Source organism: Notothenia coriiceps, unplaced genomic scaffold (genome assembly GCF_000735185.1).
Source record: "Notothenia coriiceps isolate Sejong01 unplaced genomic scaffold, NC01 NC01_scaffold00006104, whole genome shotgun sequence".
Lineage (NCBI taxonomy): Eukaryota > Metazoa > Chordata > Actinopteri > Perciformes > Nototheniidae > Notothenia > Notothenia coriiceps.
In genome coordinates, this window is record NW_011338805.1 from 576,324 (window position 1) to 588,322 (window position 11,999).

The 11,999-nt window shown below is 40.2% G+C and overlaps 1 protein-coding gene across 3 annotated transcripts; it reads right to left on the reverse strand.

Moving 5' to 3' along the window:
• Window positions 1-342: 342 nt before the first annotated feature.
• aldh18a1 (aldehyde dehydrogenase 18 family, member A1) lies at window positions 343-11,287 on the reverse strand. 3 transcript variants are annotated; one of them, XM_010768891.1, is made up of 18 exons: window positions 10,853-11,287; window positions 10,529-10,633; window positions 9,183-9,334; window positions 8,536-8,685; window positions 8,119-8,223; window positions 7,872-8,024; window positions 7,056-7,146; window positions 6,554-6,678; window positions 5,860-6,004; window positions 5,624-5,697; window positions 5,324-5,423; window positions 4,567-4,787; window positions 4,272-4,409; window positions 3,925-4,120; window positions 3,585-3,706; window positions 2,858-3,044; window positions 1,333-1,428; window positions 343-1,156 (listed from the first exon to the last, which is right to left on the reverse strand). In XM_010768891.1, the coding sequence occupies exons 2-18, from the start codon at window positions 10,617-10,619 to the stop codon at window positions 960-962; spliced, it is 2,343 nt and encodes a 780-aa protein (XP_010767193.1). In that variant the 5' UTR covers window positions 10,620-10,633; window positions 10,853-11,287; the 3' UTR covers window positions 343-959. The 3 variants fall into 3 exon arrangements, with proteins under 3 accessions (XP_010767193.1, XP_010767194.1, XP_010767195.1); XM_010768892.1 differs by having other exon boundaries at window positions 10,529-10,638; XM_010768893.1 differs by lacking the exons at window positions 9,183-9,334; window positions 10,529-10,633; window positions 10,853-11,287 and having other exon boundaries at window positions 8,526-8,590.
• Between the last annotated feature and the right edge of the window lie 712 nt (window positions 11,288-11,999).

Here is an 11,999-nt window from a genome sequence, read left to right on the forward strand (position 1 = left end):
GAACAAAGAAAGCACTTACAGTGAAATCTGTATGATCCTTGTTGGTAGCACTGAAAGCAGTCAGCTAAATAAAATTGGGTCTAACATTTATAGATTATGCACAATTAAAGCATGAAATTGACCTCAATAAACAATATTAAATAAATTAAAGATACAACAAGCCCCTCATCATAATACCCTTTTTTATTTGCTGGAGAGAATTGCTAAGTGTGCTGATCATTGACCAGATATATGATTTTGGATGCTTTATGGAAGTTTGAAAACTAAGTACCTGTAATGTATGCGTACATGTATTTGTTGTTTCTTTAAACATTATAATTAGCATTGTTTGAATGAACCTGAGATCTAAGGTTTTTTCTTTGCAAATTATCTGTAATTAATTAATTAATTGTGCATATGACAAAAACCAAGTTGTATTTGGCACAAATTACACATAGTATTAAGATTTTATACAAATTTCATGAATAAAAGTAATGCCATTTATGTCAGTTAGTATCAGTTTTAAAAACACGGCCTGAGATTTCCATATTGAAAAGATAGTAATTTCTAGCACTTCAGTATAAATAATGTGCATTTATGCTGCCTTTAAAACAGTTATCAGTTAATTCCCTTGTTTATTTGATATGCTATTCTGAAGGTATTGTGTCGTTATATCCACATTACACCTCCTGCAGCAGCCTTTGAGGGTGATTTACCTCACTCGTATAATATAATCATACGCTGAGGTAGACTTTAAAACATTTGTAAACTCTCAGTAACAGTCTGAACAACTTTCTGCTTGTGCTGATAAAATGGACCATTGGTGTGGTAAGCTTCTCTCCATGCTGTGTGCTTCCAAAGTGTAAAACAGTGACATCAGCCATCACCTGCAACTCATTCCCAGACAGAGCTGCTGCTGGGCAATGCAAACCATTTGGAATAATGTTAAGGCCAAGTGAGTGTTGTGAGTGTTCTGTGGTCTAGTTGCTGTCCCGCTGCCCAGCAAGAGGCTGCCCAACAGGCAGCTTTTCATGGAGGTACTTCATGGTACCCTGCTCAGAGAAGTCTGCTGCTGTGTGCCCGTCCCCTCTCAGGACCCACTTTGTGGTGAGCAGCCCCTCCAGGCCGACAGGGCCCCGGGCGTGGATACGAGCGGTGCTAATTCCAACCTCCGCTCCTAAATACCAAAAGAGGAAGAAAGAGAGCAAGGGAGAAATGTAAAACATAATTTCTGTATTGAAAGAGAGTATGCAGTAGTTTGAGAGAGAACAAACAAGAATATAAGGCTGTTGAAAAGATTTCACAGGAATACAGACAACAGATAGATGATATGGGGACATCATCACTACATACCCAGTCCAAAGCGGTAGCCATCTGCGAAACGTGAGCTTGCGTTCCAGAAAACACAGGCGCTGTCCAGCAGCTGCAGGAACTGCTCTGCTGTGTGCTCTGAAAGAGAAAGATAGCTTGTTAGCTCACAAACTCATAACACCTTTTCAGGCATGAACATGAGGTTCAGACAACAACTTTTCATTGTGATTATGCCATAGAAATAGAGATTAAAATAATGAATTTATGCAATAAACAACACTACATTTAAGAGAAAACCTTAATCTGCGGTTCTGAGGATTACATACATTACAGGTATTCATTGCAATCACAAATACTAATGTTATCTTAGTACACACCCAGTTCCCTAACCTCAAATCAAGTGAGCAGTGAACACACAATCTACACATCCTTTATATCAGGGGGATGTAGACAACTATAGGTCTTTAGTTGAAATGCTAGCATTTTTTTAAAATTAAATACTCCGCAAATGTGTGTTAATAAAATCAGATCACATTTAGCTAAAACAGGTATTACCTTTGTTGAAAGAGTATCTACATATCTATCAAGCAAGCTACATATCTATCTACATGTTTTATAACTACTGTATCATTGGTATAAAATCTGGCTTTACTTTACCAATATTTGATTGACAGGAAATAACTAGTACAAATGCGTACATTTTAATGTATTGAAGTACCTTCTGTGGTCACCAGATGGCAGCACATCCTTCACTGCAGTTGAGTAATCCTCAATGTAGAAATGCTCACTTTAATTCTGATCACCAAAAAGAGTCATGTGAAATATTTTGCATATTTCAACATTTGATCGAGGAATTTGCACTTCATGATGTTCCATTCATTCAAAAGATATTTCTCAGAATGGTTCCTTGTCTTGCAGATGTAGCGTCTAACAAACGCTGCGTTTTTAATACAATTATTTAGTTGCCATCAATATTTTATGATACTCTCTAAAATTGCCTGGCAAATGAAGGAGTCACAAAAAGGGCAATATGTTAGTCTTCAACTCTGTCTGCATGCTGTATAGCAACAGCCTTTAAAAATCAGGAAATACTCTGAACCTGGCACAGAGTGGTTCAATCAACATGAGTTACAAGAATGTGGTGTGATGGCTCACTTGAAAGACAAAACTGGCCCAAAGTTATGACAGGGACGACTCTTTTAAACTGTGTTTTAGCATCTGCTCTATATTTTAAAAAGGGCTCTGTCCCCTACGTTAGAGTCACACAGGGAGGCTGTGCACTCATCCTGACAACAAAGTGTCACTGCTCATTAGTCCCTGTGGCAGGAAGTGAGATGAATGGGGAAGGTGAATCAAGGGAGTGAGAAACTTGACGAATATCAGACACCTACAGGGAGAAGCGAGGAGCAAGACAAGACTGACCTAGACTCAGTACTGCTGTTTGGCCAGGGTGAGGTAAGGTATGACGTAAATAATGCAAGACTGCATATTTTTGCCGTTTTTAAAAGCAATTTGTGCTAGTATTGTCTTAGTTGTGTTTATCCATCAAACAGGAAAGGCCACCTACCGTTCTCTGTGATGATAACGTCTGTGTGGGAGCTGCCATACTTGTGAATATGGTCCACGGCCTCCTGCATGCTGTCCACCACCTCCATGCAGCACTCCAGGTCACCGTACTCCGCCCGCAGGGACTTTGCCTCTGATGGGCTGAATGTCAGGTAGGAAGCAAGGTGGGGGCCTGCATGAATCTTCACCTAGTGACACATTATAGAACAAAGATAAATAAGAGACAAGTAGACTTGTACTGAAGACTATATTTAGTATGATATAGATAAATGAAATAATATTTATTCTGATTGGACTTAAGTTTAGAATCTGGTACGGCCATACTTTGAACAAGTATCTTCAATTACACCAACGACTTCTGTTTCATATTGAACTTTTAATGAGTTTTCCTTGTGGTTTTTGAGATAAAGCCATTTTCTTATAACACTATATTTAGCCCTTGGGCTTAGGAGAAGACTGTGTTTTTCTAAAAATATGTATGCAGGCATGCAAGTTTATTAATGAAATATAAAAGCAGCCCCATGCTCATAGACAAATATAGTATGATAACAGCTAACTGGTTTGACCGTTTGAATATGTATTCATATGCTGGCTTTGGCAAGACAAGAGTACACTTACAAAAGGAAATGCAATTTATTTTGTGGGAAAAAATGGGTATCAAATTGTTTTATAAGAATTGCTAATGTTATATCGATGAATAGGAACACATTTCAAGATCAGTGTTTTACCCGTTCAGTGCGAAACATGTCAATGATCCGGTCAAACAGTGGAGTCCTGAGGATGTCTCTGTGAATCAGCAGACTCTCCATCGCATTACACGCAGCCGGGTATTCACACTTGGAGTCTCTGACTGGAACGAGAAAATAACAGTCAATAACTGCTATATTCCTAGTCAGTTAATAATTGAGCAAAGTACAAGCTAACAAACACGTCTGGCCTTAATGGCCTACCAATACTACACATCTTAACATTTGGTAAATGTATAAGTATTGTTAATTTGTCAATAATGTACAATCGTTTACACATGAACTTCCGCACACGTCAGACAAGGTTCTTATATATGCTGACCAATTTTGATGACTTTGTCAACGCTGGCTTCTGCATCGACGTACACATGGCAGATGCCCTCGCTGTGACCCAGCACCGGGATCCCCTTTGCCGCCCGCTGGATGTTTTTCACCAGCTGGGATGAACCTCGAGGGATGATCAAGTCGATCATCTTGTCCAGTCGGCAGAGATCCTCAACCTCCTCACGAGTGCTCACCTGGAAGCAAATATAAATGTGTCAATCACAGCAGCTACAGGCTGTACAGGCTTGATGTATTTTCATGCAGACTTGGGTCCTCCCAGTCCATAAAATGCTGTATATAACGTTTGTATTGCCTTGTAATACATGTATAGGAAGCATATTTTACCAGCTGTACTGCCTCTTTAACTCCGTGCATGGAAAGGGCTTCCTGTGTGAGCTGGTGGAGGACTCGGTTGGTGTTGGCAGCCTCCTTGCCTCCCTTCAGCAGGAGGGCATTGCCAGAGGCTATTGCCAATGCTGACACCTACATAAAAACAATGTTTTGTAATATTACTTCAGATATTACATTTTTTTTGTTCATACATTTTCAGATTATATTAATTTCTTTATCTTGTTAGCATTTGCCAATACATTACCAAATTGCCAGATCTGTGTGTTTAACGGCTGCTCTGTCTGTATACCTGTGGCAGACAGTCGGGTCGGGCCTCAAAGATAACGAGAAGAACTCCAATAGGCACAGTGATCTGCTCCAGCTCCAGGTTGTGAGCCACCCTGGTTCTGCGCAGCACTCGACCCACACTGTCCTGGGCAGCCACAGCGATCTGATGCAGGCCGAGGGCCAGGCTGTTCAGTTTGGCAGGAGATAAACTCAGTCGCTTCAGCATGGCTGCTTGCAAAAGGCCTGTAGAAAAAAAAACACACACAAAGTTACACTTTGGCATAGAGAGAAAATGGGTTGGTTGCCCTCTGGTGGAGAGGCACAGAAGGAAGTCAACTGTCCACAGAAAAAGTTAACAAAATCAGATTTTCATTTTGTTCTTAACATTTGAAAACAATATACACAATGAAAGGGGTGTAGTATATCATGTTAATAACATACATATGAGAATATTGTGTACATAAACCAGCCCCGAAATAATTTATGTTATGGTTAAAGACTCTTTCTTCACCTCACTACACTTATTTTGATTGCAATTCATTTTCTAAAAGAAAAAAGACACAATGCAAAACAAAGCCAAATATGTAATGGACTGACAGAATGATAATTATTGATTTTTTAAATGTCTTATAGATATCGCAATAATACTTTTATAGTGCCAGGCTGCCAGCCCTAACATTAATAGGAAAATAGGAGTCTGCTGAAAAAGTATGTATAGGTACTATGAAGCTTCATCATCTGCAAACTCGGCTAAATGATTTCTTGTGGGCTTGTGTTACCTGTATTCACAGCCAGGTCCATGTCCATTTTATTGGCAGCCAGAATCTCTTCCCGTCTTTCAGTCAACAGCTCCGCTAGAAGGCAGATGATCTCACTCCTCTGACAACAGGCAACAAAACACAGGCAGGATGAGCACATCTATCCACAAGAGGTCAGTGTTTCTCTGTATCGGATAAAAGGTAAGATTAGGCCTATTCTTTAAGGTCTGTATAATATATAGTAAGATGTTATTTAAACTATCACCCATAAACACAACTGACAAGAACACAACAATGGGCATTATTAAGGCATTGTGGCACCTTGTCTGGGTGCAGAGATGCCAGCGTTCTTCCAGAGTTACGTGCCACTTGTGTCTGATGCTCCAGAGCTGGGCCTGGTGAAGGGTCAGGGACAGACTTCAAGTTTATCAACTATACCGCCAGGTTATAACTTAATTTAGTTTACAACTTGTTTCATTTCATACAAATGTAATGCAGGATTGATACAAATGTGATAAGTTGTTGGTAGAGAAAGCATGCAGCCCTAGTGAACTGACCTGCAGGTTTAATCTCGGAGAAGAAGGTTCCCACCTTCTTGCCCTCCACAATGTCAGTGATGACATGACCCGTTACTTTAGGGTGGGTGCCGTTGGCGATGACCACTGAGGTGCCACCTTGCAGAGCCCACAGGGCAGCCTTGACCTGCAGAAAGCAAGACACAATCTGAAAAAAGGTCTCTCTAAAAAAAAAAAGATGTATCATTGATATCATATGAGGGGACTAGATTCAAATGTTACTATTAAGTGTAGTCCAGTGATTCCAAAACCAAGGGTTGGGCCCCTCAAAAGTTCCACAAGACAAATCTGAAGGGTTGTGAGATAATGGATGGAGAGGAAAGTAGAAAGGAGTTCTCCTACACAAATCTGTTTTTCATGCTACGGAAATATAACAACATTTGCTTATGTTGGGGAATATTTTATCATTTGAACAGCTATGTAAATTAAACTGGGGAAAAGTTTAGAGGGGGAATGTGTCTTTGGTGGAACTGCCAGCATCTCAACATCTGAATGTGATATAGAGCCCAAACTACAAATATATTTTGTTAAAAATATCACAAGCCAGAAAGAAGAAGAGTGTGACATCACTGGCTTATAGCTTGCCCATCTGATGAATTCCCAGTGAGACTTTTTACTGAGTCTTTAAAGTTGAATGAAAATAATAGAGTTTTCAACACAGTCTTTGACACCATACCTTGGCCTCCATGCCTCCAATCCCAACTCTGGACTTTGTGCCATATGTGATGGTGTGCTGGTCCCCAGGGTAGAAGATGTCAAGGAGCTTGGCGTCATCTGTCCCAGGGGGGCTGTCGTACAGTCCTAAGACATTTACAATTGTTACACAAACTATCAGCCCACAACTTGGTATCAAAATGCACAACAAAGCACGTACAATCCTGAAAACAAACAAACTGATTATAAATAGTTGGCTAAAATGATTCTCAGTATTTTTTTTTATCTTCTCAATTGATACTGAACGGATCCTCAGCCATGTCACACTCACATGCACACACACCTCGTGGCAACCCCATCAGCATCAATTTCAAACATGTAGGCAGAAGGTGTGTGTTTGTCTCTCTATGACTCTCAGTTGACCCTGTTAGGAGTGGGGGGGGGGGTTTCCCAGTGAAGAGTGCAGACAGATGGTGTTGTTACCTAACAGCTGACCCATACTGTTGTTGTGGTAACGCAAATACCTTCCACGTCAGACAGCACGATGAGGAGGTCAGCCTTCATCTCCACAGCTAGCCGTGCCGCCAGACTGTCGTTGTCCTTAATGCTGATCACCTACAGAGCCAGAAAAATGCTGAAGTAAGCTCCTGAAGACAGAAAGCCATCTGCAAACAACCTTTTCTTAAAGGTTATAGTCTGGCTGATGAACACAAATACATGTATAAAGACCTTCTAAACAGTGCAAAACAGTCCTTGTGACAGAACCAACACTTTGCTTGGGAGTGCAACACTGAAAGGGAGAAATTCACTTTTTCAACAAGAGGTCCATTCATTGGGCATGGGTTCAAACCTTTTTTTGCATAATGAACTAAATACTTCAGAGAAACTGCCAAATTAAGTCCATGCAAGTTTAAATATACATGCAAGGGATAAGTTCAGTAAAAATTATATGCAAACCTATTATAGATTTTCATAAAATAGTCTCTTTTATGTCAATAAATCAGGTTTAAAGAGAGAGAGCGAGGCAGAATTATCCAAGGAAAAGATGTGTTAGTGATTTCTGCAGGTAAAGAAGGGTCTACCTACAGAAGTTATCCCCGGCCCCCCTCTGACAGCACTACCTCTCCAGTGACAGCATGCACTGCCATCCCTCCCATCATGCTTGTGCCTTCATGGTTGAGGGCAGAGCTGCTTAGGTGAGGCCGGCTGGTTGAGGTGTTTCATCGTGTGAGGATGAAAGAAAACACTGCTGCTAATGAACAGTGACGGTCTACACTTTATCATCATCGTCTCCTCCGCTGCGTACCCCCCCCCCCCATGCTGTCTGTAGCCACATTTACCCCCTGCAGGTCGCTGTTGGGCTCCGGTGGGGGCACCACAGCGTCGTTGGTGTTGATGATGGGCACGATGTTCATGCGCAGCAGCTCCTGCAGCGTACTGTTCAGATTCTGCCTCTTTTGGTCCTCATGGAAATCCAGATTTGTAACCAGGACCTGACAGCAGAGTTAACAGAAAGCAGTGAGTGAGAGAGATCAAATATGACACTGTAATATGTTTCTTGATCATTATTTCAAGTCATTATTTTACCTGTGCAGTGCAGGTGCTGTATTGGGTGAACATGGCCTCATACAGCGCCATCAGCCCACTCTGTCCAGCAGCAGCACAGGCCCGGGCCTCCAGTACCGGCACCAACTGCCGCAAAAGGCAGTAAATGGTTACATAGATTTTCTGAGTAAACGGATAAGCCTTCAACTAGAGTTGCAAAGATGCTTTGATTAGTTGTCAAGTATTAAATACAATGCCAACTGAAAAAATCTGATTCTAGCCTCTTATTTGAATATTTTCTGTCACCTTGGTCAATATTTTTGACAATTTTCTGACATTTAATAAAACAAACAACTGAATATATAATGAACATCCTTGTTAGTTTCAAAAATGTAAAACCGTAAGGGAAATACTTTATAATTACTTGAAGCCTAAACACATTCCTCTACCTTTTCCTACCATGTCATTGAGCTGACTGTGTCCCGAGTGCAGCGCCTGCCGGACGCTCTGGGACAGCATGATCTCATGTCTTAATCTTTGCTTGCCAAAGGCCACCGCTCCACTGGTGACAATCATCATCTCCCTGCCTTGATTCTGCAGCATGGCCACCTGCAGTCCGATTCACCCAATTAGGAAATAGACAACAGCTGGGCTCACTTGTTTTCACATTCATGCTCAAAGGAGGCAGCCTTAAAATGTTGGTTCAACAAAATTACAACAAGAAATCATGTTTTCTTACCTACCACTTGTGATAACTAGCCATGATATTATTTGGTATTAGTTTTAAATGTCAAGACTTGTCTTATTTTACCCCACCCAAATACCATGGGGTCAATGGGATTATACTTGCAGAAATCAAGAACAGTTACTTCAAAGCATGTGTGGTAGAGTAACATGGCATTTTTATTCAATTACACCTCAATTCAATTGACCCATTGTACTGTTGTGGTAAAATATTCCAATACCTAGGAAAATAAAACTATCTGCATGACTTGACATAAGGAGGTTGACAATAAACATTGTTATTTAAGTAGGAGAATTGTCTTGGAAGTTATTCAGAACTTTAAACGTATGTTTTTACTATACTGGTTTATTTGTCCTCCCACCTGCTCCACAATGGAGGCTAGCCTCCCGAGAGCCAGGCCACATTCATCCCCACGGGTGACCACAGCACTGCCCAGCTTCACCACGATCCTCTTGGCCTGGCGCAGTTCCCCGCGGTGTGCAAAGGAGCTCCCATGAGCCCTCTCCTTGGGAACTGTATAAAAGGACAAGAAGTTATTTTTACTTGACTGTTGAAAAGGAAGTGTTTCAGAAAAAAAACGGAAGCAGGAGTAGTATGAAGTATGCATGAGAAGAAATAATACCTACATAGACTAATCATTCAGGAGAACTCCAGATAGGAATGTTATTAATTAATTGGATGTAACAGTGTATTACTATAGCTTTATATTTGATTTCATCACTATACAATTCCATGACTGAGACAAACACAGTAAAGCCCTCCCCTTCATTCATCTGTAACGTGGGAAACGGATAATCACAGCCTTCAAACTGCCACATCAGCAGGGCAGGCAGAATAGCCTGTGCTGACATTACACATCTCTCTTTACCAATGAAGCGCGAGAGAGACAGAGAGAGAGAGGGACAGAAAGATCCTGACATCTTGTTCAGACTAAAGTAGATCTGAAATCTCTCTGCAAACACAATATCCCAGTCAACGTTTGCACAGTGTGTTACATCATGTTTACAAGGAGCACTTTAAAATTCACCACATCTGCCAACAGACACTTTTGACTATTTTGACATAACACAATACACATTAATATTGTGTACTTTCAGAAAAACAAGAGACTGACACATTTGCAAGCAAAAGCATTATAAATCTGAAAATAATTATTCACATTATTGATTAGTCTGATTATGTGAAAGAATACATAAATAAAAATGGCCATCCCTGAGGCTCAGAAGACCTCTGCAAATTGCTTGTTTTGTGAGAGCAAGTTTAAACCCCCCCCTTTTTTTTCTTACAGTATATAAAACAAGTGTGAAATAATTAAATCATAGGTGACTAAACCAAAAGATGATTAATAAAAAGTGTTGTTAGCATCACTCAGAATTCAGTTAACTTTCACATAAATTAAAGTAATGCATACATCCCCAGACCTAATGCTAGAACTAGAGCATGTTTGCTATTTAAAAAAAAAAGAAGTATTTATGATTAATCACATATCAGAATACTTTAATAATCTGACAATAATCCAGATGTTTTTGCAACGAAAGAGCATTTATATGAGCATACATAATCTACTTGTATTAAAAGATCTGGGGTTGCAAGTTTGTTGTTTGACTTTTCTGTCATCCAGGATGCTGGATGACTGAAAACAGACATCAAATACAGTGTTTACATGGGATTACGTGTGTCACAGAGTGGCTGTGCAGCATGGCTTGCCTTGTGTCAGTGGTCTGGTGAGAAACCCACATACTCTTCTCCGGTAATCCAAATGGTTCCTAGAACACAGGGTCAGCCTTCGTAGCAGCATGGTCAGTGTAGTGTCTTTACTGTGACAGGTGCATTACAGAGAGTGAGAAATGCAAAACATATCAGTATAAAACACATTCAACCGTGGTGTTATTAAAGAGAGTAAATAGAAGTTAGAAGTATATGTAAATTGCAACATAAAAGTGATGCATTGTATTGAAATTTACAGTCAAAACTGTATTATCCATACTTGTTCCCTAGATGCTAAAGTGGTGGAAAAGCGTTAGTTCTTACCTGAATTCCAGAAATCCCTGTTTGGCTTGTCCTGTGTTTGTGCTAACCCTGTTTAACGTCTTCTATTGAGTTTTGTTCATCTTATTTAACCCGTTATTTCTGTGTTTATCATACAAATACTTGAGCAGAGGTGGGCTCTGCATGTGCACGCTCCTCCCCTGATGCTGCCTGTTGATGAAACGGTCACTGCTGTTTAAGTTAAAAACGGCGGTGTTTCCACATTGTCGGTAAACACATTTGCAAATTGAAGACTCACAGCAAATGTTGTCAGTATTTTTCGTGTTGAAATTCAAAACACATTTTGTTTTACAACCGAAAAGTATCGTAAATTGGAGAGGTAGTGGCAGGAAGTGGCGTAATAGCCGGTGTTCCGGATTAACTGGTTCCCTCGTTAACTGGTTTCCCGATCAACTGGGGTGATTTTCGATCGCTTCTTCTGTCNCATGAAAATAACAAAAAAGTTCATGCTGGACTCAAACCCGAGTCACTTTCAACATAAAGGCATCATCATTTATTTTTTAAAACACAGATAACTTGATATTTTTTACAACCTATTAATTAAATAAGTTATTTTTTCTTTTTATTCAAGTCCATATAACTGTCCGATAAAGAATATAATAAACCACAATCTCATATCTAATAGTAGCCTAGTATGTATCCATTTACGTGACCCTGTAACCCTCTATGTTTTATTTAGACTATGCATAACATAGGCCTACAGAGCCATCACAGTTTAAAACCATACGTTTTCCGTAACGTTTTTTAATCTTCATCTGTAATTATTCTCAGTTCGTCAATCTGAAACTAATTTCTTTTAAACACGGTTTTAGGAGGAACCAACTTTCCTAACCATTAGGCTTACCTTGTGCACCTTTCATTTGCACCATGTGATGGAGAGATCACATGATCACAGAAATGAAAGTTTCTTTACCTGCACTATCATGCTGGGAATAAAAAGTAACCCAAAGCAGACTTGACTGACACTGTGGGACTTCCACTGCCCCTAGGATGATAGATAACCAAATTGGCTCCTGTAGCTCTGGCTAAATGTGTATTATTCCATTATATCTGTCCTGTTCCTTACTCTGTTGTCTGCTGCTGCCCTTTATCTGTTATGTTGTGTTCCTCCTCCTCCTCATCACTCTAT